This window comes from Populus euphratica, unplaced genomic scaffold, assembly GCF_000495115.2.
Source record: "Populus euphratica unplaced genomic scaffold, PopEup_1.0 scaffold384.1, whole genome shotgun sequence".
Classification (NCBI taxonomy): domain Eukaryota; kingdom Viridiplantae; phylum Streptophyta; class Magnoliopsida; order Malpighiales; family Salicaceae; genus Populus; species Populus euphratica.
The window spans coordinates 11,484-28,828 of NW_011500212.1; the positions used below are offsets into that span (position 1 = coordinate 11,484).

The window sequence follows — 17,345 nt, forward strand, 5'->3', positions numbered from 1 at the left end:
TATTAGAAGAGAACCGAGAATGTTTTATTGACATGCTCATCACCTTCACTTGGATAATTTCATATTTATAAATAAACAGAAATAAATGATAAAGCTTAATTTACCATCAATATTGAAACCAAATGTTTATGTTCGAGATGGTGAATGATGAATTTTTTTTTTAAATACCAATTAAAAATAAAAAAAAAAGAGTCAAACTTGGGTCAATTTGTTATATTTATAATATGGATAATGAGATTAAGATGATTAATAAAAAAAATTATAAAATTTAATTTTTAATAAATTAACTGAGTTATCTGAAATAGATTGAAATAGATGAGATTTGTTTGGGTTTGTTTTGTTTTTGGAAAGGGTATGAGATATATAGATAATTTTCAGATGAAACAGAACACGCCTTCTGCCTGGAAATTTTGGGCAATGGCATTGCAACTTTATGCCTTGCTACCTACAACTTTTGACGACGATCGTCACCAGAAAAAAAAATGTGCACTATTTTTGGAATTCAGACCCAATTTATACCTTTTTTTTTATCTAAAAATAAATTAAAATCATCTTAAAGATATGTAAAAACTCATTTTTGATCTGAAAACACGTTTTAATCAATCCTAGATACTGAAAAAACCAAAACCTCCTATCTCACATGCCTTCTTTCTCCTTTAATTACAATAAGAGACTTTATTATAACACAAATGAAGTTCAAGGACTGCTTAACACAAATATACAACTTTAAGGACTAAAGTGAGAAAATTCAGAACTTACAAAAAAAGGTAACTTTAGCGCAGGAGGGCTTTGTCTTTATTGTTTTTTAGTGAAAAAGTCTTTGTAGAATTTTTTTTTATTTTCTCTTTTTTTTTTCAAATGATAAAAAAATAAAATTGATGAGATTTTTTTTATATTGCATAAAAGTTAGATGATGATAATTTTTTTTATTTAAGGTTGAGTTGGGTTGAATTTCTTTTTACTTAGTGTTGGGTCTTGTTGGCTTTTCTTTTATTTTATTTTTTTGTCTTTGTAGATTTTGTTTTCTTATTTAATTTATGGAACTTTTTTTATATTATATAAAAATTAAGTAATAATAATTTCTTTTCATTTTAGGTTGGGTTAGGTTGAATTTTTTCTCTCTAAACGTTGGGTCTTGCTATCTAGAAGGATCTAATAATATTAGGTTTCAGCCATACCCAAATATTTTATATTTTATACCCCTGTAGAATTTTTTCTCTTTTCTCTCTTTTATTTTCATACATAAAAATAAATAAATTGATAAGACTTTTTTTACATTGTACAAAAGTTAAGTGATGATAATTTTTTTTATTTAAAATTGGGTTGGTTTGAATTTCTTTTCTCTTAATGTTGAGTCTTGCGGCCACTAGGACCCAATAGCATTGGATCCTGTTGACTTTTCTTTTATTTTTTTATACAGTAAAGAGAAAAAAAATTAATAAAATTTTTTTTATATTGTACAAAAATTAGGTAATGAATTTTTTTTCATTTGAGGTTGGGTTAGTTTGAATTTCTTTTCTTTTAGTGTTAAGTCTTGCTACTTAGTAGGATCCAATAATATTAGGTTTGAGCCGGATCCAAATTTATTAGGCCTAGCTTTTAGTCAAATCCAGATATTTCATATTTTATACCTCTGTAGTTTTTTTTTGTTTTTTTTCATTTTTTATACAATAAAAAGAAAATAAATTAATGGTAATTTTTTTATATTCTATAAAAGTTGGATAATAATAATTATTTTTCATTTGAGGTTGAGTTGGGTTGAATTTCTTTTCTCTTTGCGTTGGGTCCTATTACCAAACAGGATCCAATAGTGCTGGGTCCTGCAAGCTTTTCTCTTATTTATTTTTTTATACGGTAAAAAAAATAAATTTATAGAAATTTTTTTATATTTTATAAAAGTTAGGTGATAATAATTTCTTTTCATTTAAGGTTGGGTTGGATTAGATTGGATTGAATTTCTTTTCTCTTAGTGTTGGTTTCTAATGCCACCTAGACCCAATAACGTTGGGTTATGCTAGCTTTCTCTTATTCAATTTTTTTTATATGATAAAAAGAAAATAAATTAAAGGGACTTTTTTTATATTATATAAAAGTTGAGTGATTATAATTGGTTTTTTTCATTTGAGATTGGGTTGGGTTGAATTTATTTTCTCTTAACATTAGGTCATATTACCATTAGGGCCCAATAACGTTAAGTCCTGCTAGCTTTTCTCTTATTTATTTGTTTTTTAATTTTATTTTTTTGCCTTTGTAGATTTTTTTCTTTTCTTTTATTTAATTTTTTTATACGATAAAAAAAAATTAATAAATTTTTTTTTTATTTTGTACAAAAATTAGGTGATAATAATTTTTTTTCATTGGAGGTTGGGTTAAATTGAATTTCTTTTCTCTTAGCGTTGAGTCCTGTTATTACCATGGCCCAATAGAGTTAGGTATAACGTTGGGTTCTGCTGACTGTTCTTTTATTTATTTTTTCAATATGGTAAAGAGAAAATAAATTGATAGAATGTTTTCTATATTGTATAAAAGTTGGGTGAAGATATTTTTTTATTTGAGTTTGGATTAGGTTGAATTTCTTTTCTCTTAGCATTGGGTTCTATTACCTAATAGGACCTAATAGTATTAGATCCGAGTTAAACTCAAGGCTATTGAATCTGGTTTTTAGTTAGACTTAAATATTTTTAATTATATTTTTTTGTTTTTTTAGATTTTTTTTTATATATATGCTAAAGAGAAAATAAATTGATGAAACTTTTTTTTTATATTATACAAAAGTTGAGTGATGATAATTTTTTTTCATTTAAGGTTGGATTGGATTAAATTTCTTCTCTCATAACATTGGGTCCTACCAAAAACCAGACCTAATAGCGTTGAGTACTGTTGACTTTTCTCTTATTTTTTTTTATATGGTAAAAAAAAATGAATTGATGATATTTTTTTATATTATACAAAAATTAGGTAATAATAATTATTTTTTATATGAGATTGAGTTGAATTGAATTTCTTTTCTTTTAGTGTTGGATCTTACTGTCTAGGAGGATCTACTAGCATTAAGTTTAGCTACCCAGCAAAACCCAATAATATTTCGTTTATATTAACAGTTTTTTAGTTTTATTTTTCCATCAAACCTAACATTTATTGGATTTGACTAGTAAATTTAATGCTTTTAGATTTATCTTTATAGCTAGATTCAGTGTTATTTTGTAATTGACTTGTTAAATCTAGTTATTTAATATATTCTTTATATTTTTTAAAAAATTATTATTAATACGCTAATGTGTATGGAAACTGCGTTTTCACGCCAAAAAAACGCCGTTTAAGCAGACAATGAGAATCCAATATTAAATTCAACTATATATGTCTCGTTAGCGGCTAATTAATTTATTAAATCCTAAACGACAAGTCAGGCAATCATCTCGTAAAGAGGTTTTTGTTTCCCATACACGCAACGTTCTGTTAGGATTCTAGCAGAAAGTTTCTCTTTGGAACCAAACTTTGTGGGTTTCTACTCTTCTATCTCCCTTTTCTCTTTCCGAATGTTTCCTGTTTGGTCTCTGAGAAAAAACCAAAGTAAAAAACACCGAATGTTTCCTGTTTGGTCTCTGAGAAGAAACCAAAGTAAAAAAAAAAAAGGAAAAGAAAAGAAGAAAAAACACACATCTCTCACGCAGCAGAGCCTTTCCATTGAGAAACCAACCCATGATTTAATTTGTTATAGAAACACATAAATAATATTACACATTGATGTAACTTATTACTGACAACATAAAAGGGTTAAGTAAACTTTGTTTGGTTGACGAGAAAAGGAAAGAAAAGGAAGGAAAATAGTTTCGAGTCATTTTTTCTTTGTTACAAGTACTCGCACTGTGCCGCTAACACAGCTTGATTCACATGATTTAATTTTCCACCTTTGTGATCGTGCATATTATGTTGAAAGCTTGTGTGGTGCTGTTGATGGATATATTGCATAAGAGTACCATGTTCTTATTTTCTTTAGTTCTTCTTTTGTCTCAGGTGTTGTGTTTCTGTGAAGAGAGAATTTTACTAGAACTCTAGAAGTATGGAGGATATCTTTATTGTTGGTTCAGTTGGTAAGAACTTTGACAAAGGTATGTTCCGAATTCTCAGTATCTTTCACCACATTGTTAAATTCATACTAGCTAGTTTTTGTTGGTGCTTGGTTATGTTGCTAGTAATTATCCCATATCAAGTCCTTAATTTGAGCTTTAATTAAAAGCAATATGTTCCTCTCTAGATCATACATTCTGCTCGTAGTCTTTGCATAATGTTTTTATTGAAACTAGCTGGACACAGTGTTGGAAATTTCTAAACTGAGAAGCATACAGCAGGTTGTCTTTTTATGAGCTCGTGTTGGAGTACTTAATCCTTATTCGAAATCGAGAAAGAAGTTCTGGGGGATGGATAGGAGAAGCTCAGTCATGATTCAGACCATTACTTTATTGTTTCCCAAAATTTAATGATTGGCTTTAGAGAGGTTACAGTCGATCTCAGCTTGGGGTGTAGCTTCTTGCTAAGAGGGTAATCTCATAGGTGTTACTGCTGCGGTTTCTGCTACTGCTGTGTGATTTTATAGTTGATACTATTTCCGAGGCCTGATACTTTATGTGCACTGATTCAAAAAAGATCTCAAATGTAGTTTTAATCAAACAAGGATGGACTCTTTTCTGCATGTCATCCTAGAATCTTTTTCATAATCCATTCTGAACATGATAAATAAATCCAATTTTCTGATAAAATTGCACTATTCTTACACTAGTTCTATAAGGTGATGCTGTACAACATAATTGAACACGCCCCCCACCACCCCCCCACCCCCCTCTCTTCCCTCTTCTTTCAAGCTCACAGGGCCTTAAATATGTTTCTGCAGTCACACGTATAGAAGCGCGGAGCGAGAGGCTTGAGTTGTTCATGCAGCTTGATGTGAATACTGATGTTTATCCTATTAAACAAGAAGAAAGATATGCGGTGAAATTAACTACCACACTAGATCCTGATGGAACTCCTGATACTGCTTATTACACTCCGGTAAATTTACTCTTCTTTTTTTATGATTAGAGTATATTCATTCACTTAATATTGTTGTATCTTTTACTTTCGCATGTTTCCATTCTGCATCAGTTCTAGTAATTTGCTATGTCATCTTAGTGTGAGACCTACTGATTTTCAAAGTGTTCATAATAGTTTAGAAATTACTGCAATTAGTTGTTGGTAAACAATGCAAAAACTAGCTAATACGCTTGGATATCAATTTTGAGTTTGTTTTAGCTTTTAGGACACAAAGTACAGGGGAGTACTGGATATTGTTCTTTACTGTCTTCTTAGTGCATTAGAGTTCTTACCTCTGCTAAAAGGCATTTCAGGCATCCTTTCTTGTGAACGTAGAACAAACTTGTTTGGAGTCCACCATATCAAGATTCTTTCCAAAAGTGACTTGAGTTATGTCGCTGAAATCAGGATGTTAATTTGAGTGATTAGTTGGTAGGATTAGGAGATTGATAAATTGGAAGGAAATTCTCAATCTGGCAATAATTTTGGACAAGAGAACATGTTGGTATCCCAATATAGAATGATCTACCACAAGCATCAGACCATGGAAAACAGATCGAGTTGTGTTGAAGCAACATAAAAATTTAGTTTGAATTAGAGAGCAAATGATGTGGAAACAATGACAATTTGAACTCATCAATTTTTTCTTACTGAAAAATTTGCAAATAGTATATGATTTGGAGATTTTCCTTGAGTTTTGATGAGTTTCAAGAGAGAAAAATGGCCATTTCTTTTCTATGATCTGTGGTCAAGTTGAAATGTCTTTCGAAGAAGAGTTCAGGATATGCACTAGTTTTCTACCCATCATTATGTTTCACTCTTTAGTTTCCAGAAATTTTCTTAAATATGTGAAGTGAGATTGGTGACTAGCCATAATTTACTAAGAAGATTTAATGTCCCTCTAGCTATATTGCCCTCAAGATTTAATGTCCTTAATCACCAAATCTTGATGTGTATAACACCCAATTCAGATTAAGCCAGGGTCAATTGCTGACAACTTTGACTACATCATGCACGGCAAGTTGTACAAGATCCTAGATGAAGGTTCAGGAGCGAATCATAAAGTGTATGTATCATGTTCTTACCCCTTTCTCATACTCCATAATTTTGAAGCATGAAGCAAGGGAAACTTGATGGCACTGGCAAGCCAAAGTTCCATTCCAGTTCCTGACAGTTAATTTATGCAGTTTGCTTATATGAAAGTTGATTTCTCATTGTTTATTTCGTTCTTGAACTTAGGGAGATGCTCATTTCTTTCGGCGGTCTTCTGATGTCATTGAAGGGAAATCCTGACTGTATTACTGACTTTCAGCTTGATCAGAAATACTTCCTTTGTATGAGGAAGTTGGTTTAATGTTCTATTATCCAACAGGAAATGTCTTTCAACCTTCTATCTAAGTAATCTTTATAATTCTTCTTTCCACTTCTAGTTTGGCATGTTCTCAGGCTGATTATACTCCATGTAGGAATCTGAAACTTCTGATTTTGGTGAATTAGTGAAGCAATTACTTATTATTTCACTTTGTTTGAAGAGAACGCTTGGATATCAATTTTGAGTTTGTTTGTTTTAGCTTTTAGGACACAAATTACAGGGGAGTACTGGATATTGTTCTTTACTGTCTTCTTAGTGCATTAGAGTTCTTACCTCTGCTAAAAGGCATTTCAGGCATCCTTTCTTGTGAACGTAGAACAAACTTGTTTGGAGTCCACCATATCAAGATTCTTTCCAAAAGTGACTTGAGTTATGTCGCTGAAATCAGGATGTTAATTTGAGTGATTAGTTGGTAGGATTAGGAGATTGATAAATTGGAAGGAAATTCTCAATCTGGCAATAATTTTGGACAAGAGAACATGTTGGTATCCCAATATAGAATGATCTACCACAAGCATCAGACCATGGAAAACAGATCGAGTTGTGTTGAAGCAACATAAAAATTTAGTTTGAATTAGAGAGCAAATGATGTGGAAACAATGACAATTTGAACTCATCAATTTTTTCTTACTGAAAAATTTGCAAATAGTATATGATTTGGAGATTTTCCTTGAGTTTTGATGAGTTTCAAGAGAGAAAAATGGCCATTTCTTCTCTTTGATCTGTGGTCAAGTTGAAATGTATTTCGAAGAAGAGTTCAGCATATGCACTAGTTTTCTACCCATCATTCTGTTTCACTCTTTAGTTTCCTGAAATTTTTTTAAATATCTGAAGTGAGATTGGTGACTAGCCATAATTTACTAAGAAGATTTAATGTCCCTCTAGCTATATTGCCCTCAAGATTTAATGTCCTTAATCACCAAATCTTGATGTGTATAACACCCAATTCAGATTAAGCCAGGGTCAATTGCTGACAACTTTGACTACATCATGCACGGCAAGTTGTACAAGATCCTAGATGAAGGTTCAGGAGCGAATCATAAAGTGTATGTATCATGTTCTTACCCCTTTCTCATACTCCATAATTTTGAAGCATGAAGCAAGGGAAACTTGATGGCACTGGCAAGCCAAAGTTCCATTCCAGTTCCTGACAGTTAATTTATGCAGTTTGCTTATATGAAAGTTGATTTCTCATTGTTTATTTCGTTCTTGAACTTAGGGAGATGCTCATTTCTTTCGGCGGTCTTCTGATGTCATTGAAGGGAAATCCTGACTGTATTACTGACTTTCAGCTTGATCAGAAATACTTCCTTTGTATGAGGAAGTTGGTTTAATGTTCTATTATCCAACAGGAAATGTCTTTCAACCTTCTATCTAAGTAATCTTTATAATTCTTCTTTCCACTTCTAGTTTGGCATGTTCTCAGGCTGATTCTACTCCATGTGGGAATCTGAAACTTCTGTTTTTGATGAATTAGTGAAGCAATTGCTTATTATTTCACTTTGTTTGAAGAAAAGCATTTCTGCTGTATCTATCTCTGCTATGTTTGGACAGGCCGTATTGTAAAAAAGGTATACCAGATTTCTTAAGAATGTTCACACCATATTTCTTAGCTAAAGGCCCATGATGATGCCGAGAGTCCCACCAAAGATCGAGTGGAAACTCCATTCCCAACATCATTTTCAATTTGACCCCAGATAGCCTCTCTTGTTTTGAGGATTTTGCTCCAGCTCCAAGTACAATTAGTAGGCTTCTTGGGACTCCAGAAGCTTTTACCTCTCAGCTTGCGGGCCATAATCTAAGCTACCCTCAAGGACTTTCCTCCAGCTCCAGGAACAATCAGCAGGTTTATTGGAAGCTTTCATAACTATAGCTGGAAGCACGAAAAACATCGTATGAGTTTGAGTTGAAGACATCCAGAAAAAGAAAGCATTTTGGATGCATAATGCTGCCATGTTATCTTCTTTTTCTTTTTTTTTTATAAACCAGCAGATAGGGAACTTGTTCTTCTTCTTTTTTTTTTCTTTTTTTTTTGATAAACCAGCAGATAGGGAACTTGGTTAGAACATATACTACCAGCTCAAACCTATCTCGAAAAAAAGCTAATTAAACAACCGTTGAAAGACTCGTATTCATTTTGAATTTTTTCCAACTTGGTACATTTTATAAACAAACTTGGAGAGATGATGGTCTTGCACGAGACAGGGCTCAAAAGGTGCTGACAACTCGGAATTTGATCTATTTTGTGTTGTCTGTGACCCTGACTTCTATGTATTTAGCTATGCATTTTTGGCAAAAAGGGTGTGTACAATAATTTGTGTTTCGAAATTATTTGAAAATAAAACATGTTTATTTAATAAACATTCAAAACTATTTATTTATAATTAATTCTAAATAATATATTAGAAAAAAAAAACACCCCGCAAAGCACTTGTCAAAACACTTAGCTACTCATTCAACTCAACTCATTATTGCACTTATTGATTGATACAGAGACCGTTTCTATGCTCACCAGGCCACTCTCCCAGGCAGGCTTGCATCGTTGCAGTCATCTCCTCCGAAAAACTCAAGCGGCTCCGATAACACTTTTGAAGATCAAGATCAAGTTGCGATGATATCTTTCTAATAATCCCCTAGTAAAGTCTGACTCAAGCCAGTGCCCATGTGTAAGGTTTCAAAACGACTATCATGAATAGAGTGATGCAATTTATATATAATTAAATTATTTATATTAAAAATAGAATTAATATTAAAGTTTCATGATATTTTAACAACATAAATATTTTACTCAACTATTTGTAATACTTTATATGATATAACACTACTCGCTTATAATTATTGACTAATTTCAAGAGAATATTATTTAAATTTGATATTTATCATGAAATAATTTTCAGTATTAAACATATTATGACACTCAACTTAAAATTTATATTATAATCTTAACATGTAAATTATGAAATCTTCATAAAAGACTCAACTAGCTCACACATATTTGTGTGAGAAGACATGGAAAGAAAATGTATAGACATCCTAGGTTTGTGATCACGAACATTATATAGCCGAGAGTATAGAAACAAACATCGTTAGAATCCTAAATGAATATAAATTGGACATAACCTAGTGAATTGAGAACATTCTTATCTTTTTTCTTTTTATTATGAATAAAGAGATCAAGATTCAAAGAGCTTAGCAAATTGCTCAAAATTTATAATATGTTAGATGTCAAACATAAAGTGCAAGGCATTGAAAAACATAGGAGTTTGCTCAAAATCCTTGACATATACGACAAGTGGTGAAGAATCAAGGAGTAGAGGAACAACTAACTTAAAACTTTTTCAACACCTCACTTATCTCTTCAGATAATTCTATTGGAGAGTCTACGTAAACTTTTTTCACAACTAGAGAACACTCAATACACTATTCATTAACCTTATTTTCAAATTCTTTTGAATTTAGTATGTTAACAACATTTATCTTATCCAATGGTTCCACTAGAGGAATTTCTTAAGATTTTCTTTTTAATTAAACCAAATATAATAGACTCTTATTTAACCTTAACCTTATTTTCAAACTCATTTGGATTTTTTGGTCCTTGTTCTTTCATTTTTTTTTCTTGTTTGTATTGATAGGCCTTAATGGTAACTCAATAAGGTAGATCCTTTTATTTGTAAAAGTAAAAGAACATATGAATTTGATCTATAAGAAATGATAAATCTAAATCTTATATTCATAATCTACCTAAAATGATATGTTCTATGTCCATTAGAATTATATCACATCAAATCTTATCATGATAATCAAGGAATTTAATAGGGAACAAACATTTTTCATTTGCTACTATGAAAGTACTATTAACCCATGACACACACATTATATAGCTTGGAATAGAGAATAAGTTTTAAGTTTAAATGAGCTAAAATATTAGAAGATATTGCATTTATATATTATAATATTTAAAGATATTGTATTTATAAACAACTCGCTTGTTATCAATAATTATCTTACAATTTGTATCCCCACACTTAATAGAAATGTGAAAAATAATAGTTTATCTTCAATCTTCCGTTCTCTTTGAGTGTGTCACATTTAACTATACTCAACCTAGTTATACCAAGTTTACGGTGTTTTGCTCATCAATGGTTCTAAAATCATCACTCAAGATCAAGTCCATGATAGTTATAAAGTAAAAACGTAATATAAAAAATAAAAGTAAAAGTAAAAGTAAAAGTAAAACTTATTTTATAATTTTATTGTGGATATTAATCAAAACCAAAATATAATATTATATATTTAAGCATGAACTGCTAGATATTTAAGTCTAAAGAGTTGATAAAACAAAATTCATAATTTTTCACAATTTTATAAGCTCTACAATTAATAAAAAGTAAATTTAAATAGAAAAAAATATAAGGACAACAAAAATATAGAGTGTAATGCAATATTTTTTTTAAGCACATATTGTAGTATTAATTATAATTAGAATAACAAGTGCAATATTATAGAAATAAAATTCAACAAGTTCCTAGTTTTATTTTTATCATTTGTCGGCTATTTGGAAAAGAGAAAATTAAACATATTTCAAATTACAAGTTCCCTTCACCAGGGTAAGGTACATTTTGAATAATGGAAGATTACAACAACATCCAATCTGCCTAGTACTTGTATGTATCCAGATCATTGCAAAATTCATTTTGAAGAGAAGAAACCTTCAACCCAACATTTTGATTTCATTTTCAATCCATTATATTATTTTCTCGTAGGAAACTGTGTTGCATAATGCAAAACTACAACAATCTCCTGTCACTATATAATTTGTTTGTAAAAGAAAGAAAAATCCAGATGGAGAAAGAGCTTACTTGCAATCTATAGCATGGCTGCTAACAACTACATTTAACAGTTTTATTGATGGAATATTTTGTCAATATTTATTTTATTATCTTGTAGATGTATATTTTATTGACTGATTCACAAACTAAAATTGTCTATCAAAAAACTATTCGTTAGTAATTTAGTTTCTACCGGAATGTTCATAGTAAAAAAAGATAAACCCCAATAGTTTTATAGATGAATAATATACGCCAAAAAAATTATTTACTAGAACTAGAATATATTGATAAAATTATTTTTTTGGTAATTGGTAATGGCATTTAATTCCATTGGTACTTGAATCCAAATGACATATCATTGTACATCTTTACTGTTTAAATTCAATTGTAATTCTATCGATAACAACGTTTATAAAACTTACACGTCATTAAACTATTTGGTTTTTTTAATTTTTTTTATTCTGATTGGGATTCCTTAGTATATATCAATGGTATATTTCTGTTGATAAATAAAAATATAATTTGTAATGAAAAAAATTTAATCGGTAAAAATTACCATAAAATATTAATAGAAAAAATCATTCAGTATTTCTATTTATATTTATAAATTTTCTAGTAGTGGCTACCAAGTCGCTCAACGGAGCGGCCACAGTTATAACATCTAGTCGACTTTTTATCTTCAATCAGTCCACCAACCAGAATGTTATTACTATCTCTTAGATGTCTGCTCTCATTGCACCCGTATCCTGCATGCCATGGAGTTTTGCATAGGAAACAGATGTTTTTCTTGCAGTTAGGACATTTAATTTTCTTCAGCTTATCCCTACACTCGTTCAAAACCAACTCGGAGCAATTTCGGTATGGGCAGTGGCAACTTTCAGATCCTAAAGCCGTGGGAATGACATGGACGATTGCACCGTTTCTCAAGTATGGGTTTCGAGATGATAAGCCTACATGAGAGAGGGTCCAAAGGTTGCTTGCAGCTCAGTCCAGGGCATTGGATGCTGCCAGTGGTTTCCTGACTGTTAATTCAACATATATGGCGATGCAGTCCTGGCAGAAAAAGATGTTTACACAAACTGCCATTCTTGAAATTCCTGATTGATGGCACCGGTTCGATGAAAATTTCACAAGTAATGTTTGAATCTTCTTCTTTTAGCAGCGGTTCTACTTCTTCCACTTGGGATTTTTGCGTAGTGTTTCCCATTATATTTTCTGCCTTTTGCTTCAGAAATTCCCACCTGGGCAATACAAAACTCTTTCAGCTAGCTTCAATGCTGATATGAAGGTTCATGACACTTGAGACTAATCAAATAACAAGTTTACTTCAGCCAAAAAACAAACAAAAAAAAAAAAAAAATCACCTATGCTCTTTGTTTTATTCCCCGATTATCAAGGCAGTTGAAGTGGCATAAAAGCAACGCCTTGTCAAGGAGCACTAATGAAAAGAAGATCATCTTTACCCTACTAGTAAAGTAAAATTGGCAAGCTAAGTAAAAATTAAATTATATTTTATTTAAAAACATCATAAAAGTTTGTTTAAGTAATTTATTTTAAATAATCTCAATTAAAATCAAACAAATCATGCATTCTATACTTAAACTTAATTAATATATATTTTTAAAAAGATTAAAACTAAAAAAGGACCTAGTGATTGGGCTTAAGTGGCCTGACCCATTAACAAAGAAGGTCACACGTGTGGGCCTATAAGGTCAAGGCCATAGGTCTTTTCTTTTTTTTTCTGATAGTAGACAGATTATAACATAACATGTCATTCATCTATGTTTCATTAAAAAAACTAAAGCAAAATGATACGTTGCATGCCTTTATTTTTTAATAAAAGAAAAAGAAAAAGAAAAGAAAGGCATACAATGCATTGTCTGCCTGGATTATTTTTTATTTAAAATTTTATTTTCAACTTATTTTTATCTAAAATAACATAATAAACAATCTTAAAAAATAAAATAAACCAATTTACCAACCCAAAAAATTATAAAAAATACAAAATCAAACCGACTAATTTATCTCTCGACCTTAATCCACTTTTTTTAAAAAAGATGAAGGTTTAAACATAGCTCAACGGGATCCTCTCATTAAATGAAGTCTGTTAACACCATGATTAATCTTCTTTTTTTTCAAAATATAGTCAACCAATGACTTTAATCGTAATTCAATTACTTTCATGTCTCTCACATCAAGAAATTGAAAAATAATAAAAATGAGTTTGTGGATCAAAATTAAAATTTCAAAAACTATAGGGATTGAAAAAAATAGGTGAACTAAAAGTTTTTTTTTCATGTGAATTTGAGAATGGCAATGGGATTTATTTTTATTTTACACTTTGGTCCTCTTTTATTAAAAAACTTTTCCTTGATATTTTTTTAGAAATTAGTCACTAATTTGTTCATAGAAAGAAGAATTTATATAATACTAAAAAAATAACTAGTAACATCATATTAGTTATTCTTTGGATCCACTTTAAAGAAAAAAAATAAATATTAGTAGAAAGAAATTTAAGATGGAGATAATTTTATCACTTTTGGTGGAACATGAGTTTTATTAGGAAAAAATTTATGATACTCTGGATTACTCGAGTGATTTACTTAGCCCTTTTAGTATATTTTATAATATAATTATAATTGTAATATATTTAATTTTAGTCAATTACAAGGTAGTATGAAAAAATTGAAATATGAATTTAATTTTAGTCAATGATAAGTTAGTTTAAAAAGATCAATTGTTAATTTAAAAAAACTTCAATATTTCAAGTGATCAAGTGAAGAAATAATTTGGCTTGAATTTTCGACTTAAGAAAACAAATTCCCAACTACTCCACAACAATGACATGATGAATGGATTGGATATAAGCAATACACAATTCACAAAAGTTAATTTTATTTAACAATTTAAACTTTATTTATATAAATACACCACAATTTAAAATTAATTTTTATTTAAAATTAATTTTTTTTTATATTTTTATATTGTTTTAATATATTGATATTAAAATAATTAAAAAAATATATTATTTTAATATATTTCTATACAACAAATATCTTAAATCATAATTGTTGTCATATTTTCAAACACATTCTTACTTAATATATTTTTTTATGGTCAAGAACAATGTCAACCTTGTATTGTTTTATACAACAATTAAAATTAATATGAGTTAATTAATTTTTTTCACCTCCATATTTATCTATGTATTTAAAAGATAAATCCTTTAAAAAATTTAAAAAAAATAACAAATTTTATTAACCACGAGTTCTGTTTATTAGAATTATATATTAGCTACGATTCATAATTTAGACAACGGCGAGAAATACAATGTCACTATCATATTTATATCTCAAACTTATTCTTAATGTAGTTCAAACAACAGCAACTGTGATAATTTATCTTCCCTGTGCAAAGCTCTAATTCAAGTGAAGGAATGCCATCACTTGACTCTTGGTGGACACGGAAAGTTACCTTATGATATTCTGCGTCGCAAAAGGCTGACTTTCTTCCAGTAAATGTCAAATCTTGAAACAGTTCCTGACAGTTCTGCTTCCATGCTCTACGATATGATCAAGATGAAAAATCTGATAGATATGGATAATTAGTCGTGAATCTTATTATAAATCAGTTTACTGAGAAAAGCTAGAGATTTATTTATGAACTAGTGGTAAAAGGTTTATTTGCTCTAAACAATTAGTGAAAAGAAACGAGCTTATAATTTTCTATCCAAGATTCTGCAAGTCCACGTCTTTAGAAAGACTAGCTTGTTTTATGTGAAGGTTTAGAAAATGATGTTTGAGCTAATTTTATCGTTTTATAATTTTATTGTTGAAAAACTCATGCATGACTCATCAAATGAGCTAGTAACGTGACCGATCCGAATTCATTTCCTCGAAATTGAGATCGGTGATGAAAGCAATTTCTGCTAAAAAATGCTTTTTGGGTCAAGTTACTGACTCCATGGATAGCTGGCTGGTTCCATTTCTTTCTGGGTCTCCTACTTTGCCTTCTCTGACTTTTGTTTTCATCGCAGTTCCGTTTTTTCTCTGATTGATGCCTTCCTGGCTACTAATCTTGTTTCAGCTTTCTATGGCCTTTCTGCTGTATTTCGGCTACGGCCCTTCTACTGCTGTACTTAGGCCATGCCTTCTCAAATAAGTTGCAAATTAGGAGTGGGCACTGAATATATGAAATGCAATGGCATTCGTGCTCCCTCATAATGCAATAAGCTGTGGAATGTTTCCAACTGTATTGTTTGCTGAACCAGCAAGGCAGAATGATATTGCTGTATAAATAATCAATCAGAATGATGTGACATTTTTACGAATCAGATCAACAAATCAGAACTTTCCCTGTAACAATAACTGAACATGTCCAGAATTTCATGGATGTTCATCTCCCAAGTAGAAAAGGTTCAAGGATAGAACAAAACTAACCCCTGTTAAGTTCTAACCTAACCACCGAACAAACTAGTATATTATTTTTGTGTACTAGAAGAACATCATTCACAAACTTTTTTGAAAGTTACAACATCTTTCTTAAACATCACGCTCGAAAATTTATCTAGACATGGCCAGCGCAACTGTGAGTCTACCCTTTTCTTGATGGGACTGAATGTACTTCAAAATATACGAAGTAGCAGAAAGCCAGTAACATCATAAAAATAAACATATTGCAAAGAACATTTCCACAGAACTTGTGCTTACAAGGACCGAAATGGAATGGCCCTCCACATTGGTGGCAAAACTGAACCCCACATCTGCATTAATAATCAAAAGAAATCAGAAATATACACCAATCACAAATTGAGTTTATGTGATTTTTGCTGGTTTTAATTTATCATTTGTGAGTTATTTCAGCTCCCTTAACCAGGGTAAACTACACTTTAAATAATGGAAGATTTCAATTGCATACAATCTGCCTTCTGTATAGCTCCAAATCTTTAGAATCATTTTGAATGGAAGAAACCTTCTGGGAGCAAGGCCGGATAGAACTTTGACATTCAAGTATACAAGTTGTCAATTAAGCCAGCCAACGTACAGCATCAATCCAGTTTAACCGAATTAACAATCATTAGTTTTTAAAATTTTTCTAAAAAATTAATTGTTTTCAGTAATCATAAATACATCTTCTGATGAGCTTTAAATGATCATAGGATGTTCCTTCTTATTATTTTCTCATGTATATGTTATGGGAAACGGTGTTGCATAATCCAAACAATAACAATCACATGCCACTGTATAATTTGTTAGTAAGAGAATTCAAATGCCCAAATCACAGCTATTATGCAGATGGAGAGACAGATATACATAAAGAGGGGGAGAGGGAGAGGGAGAGGGAGAGCATACTTGCATTTTATATCCCTGCAACCACTAACTCGCTCAACCGAGTGACCACAATTGTAACATCTAGTCCACCTTTTCTCTTCAATCAGTTCACCAACCAGAATGTCATTCGTATCTCTTAGATGTCTGCTCTCATTGCACCGGTATCCTGCATGCCACGGAATTTTGCAAAGAAAACAGAAGTTTTTCTTGCAGTTAGGACATTTTATCTTCTTCAGGTTATCCATACACTCATTCAAAACCAACACGGAGCAATCTCGGTATGGGCAATAGCAACTTTCAGACCCTAAAACCGTAGAATCACATAGATGATCACACCATTTCTCAAATATTGGCTTCGAGATGATAAGCCTGCATGAGAGAGGGTCCAAAGGTTGCTTGCAGTTCAGCCCAGGGCATTCAATGCAGCCAGTGGATTCCTCAACTGTTACTTCAATATATTTGGCTATGCAGTCCAAACAGAAAGGATGTTTACACAGGCTACCATTCTTGAATTTCCTGATTGCTAACATAGGTTCGATGCAAATTTCACATGTAAAGTTTGAATCTTCTTCTTGTTGTATCTGTCCTGGTTCTTCTACTTCTGTTTCCTGGGATTTTTGCGTTGTGTTTCCCATTATATTTTCTGCCTTTTGCTTTTCTTGTGAACCTCAGAGTAGTATCCTGGGCTTGCTCCTCCTCCTTTCAACTTTGAATCCGATGTCCTACTTGAAGGCAATATAACACTCT

General features: G+C 31.0%; 2 protein-coding genes across 2 annotated transcripts; one reads left to right on the forward strand and one right to left on the reverse strand.

The window, feature by feature from the left end:
- Positions 1–4,028: 4,028 nt before the first annotated feature.
- Positions 4,029–6,421, forward strand: LOC105112131 (DNA-directed RNA polymerases II, IV and V subunit 8B-like). Its single transcript, XM_011007718.1, has 4 exons — positions 4,029–4,109; positions 4,889–5,046; positions 6,039–6,133; positions 6,307–6,421. The coding sequence occupies exons 1-4, from the start codon at positions 4,061–4,063 to the stop codon at positions 6,419–6,421; spliced, it is 417 nt and encodes a 138-aa protein (XP_011006020.1). The 5' UTR covers positions 4,029–4,060.
- A 9,121-nt stretch (positions 6,422–15,542) lies between these two features.
- Positions 15,543–17,339, reverse strand: LOC105112132 (probable E3 ubiquitin-protein ligase RNF217). The gene is made up of 2 exons (XM_011007720.1): positions 16,620–17,339; positions 15,543–16,030 (listed from the first exon to the last, which is right to left on the reverse strand). The coding sequence occupies exons 1-2, from the start codon at positions 17,231–17,233 to the stop codon at positions 15,862–15,864; spliced, it is 783 nt and encodes a 260-aa protein (XP_011006022.1). The 5' UTR covers positions 17,234–17,339; the 3' UTR covers positions 15,543–15,861.
- Positions 17,340–17,345: the final 6 nt, after the last annotated feature.

Coding starts and splice junctions, on each gene's coding strand:
- LOC105112131 (XM_011007718.1), top strand. CDS start 4,061: ATGGAGGATATCTTTATTGTTGGTTCAGTTGGTAAGAACTTTGACAAA. Junction 5,047..6,038: donor ATACTGCTTATTACACTCCG/GTAAATTTACTC, acceptor CACCCAATTCAG/ATTAAGCCAGGGTCAATTGC. Junction 6,134..6,306: donor TCAGGAGCGAATCATAAAGT/GTATGTATCATG, acceptor TCTTGAACTTAG/GGAGATGCTCATTTCTTTCG.
- LOC105112132 (XM_011007720.1), bottom strand. CDS start 17,233: ATGGGAAACACAACGCAAAAATCCCAGGAAACAGAAGTAGAAGAACCA. Junction 16,031..16,619: donor TGCAGGGATATAAAATGCAA/GTATGCTCTCCC, acceptor TTATTAATGCAG/ATGTGGGGTTCAGTTTTGCC.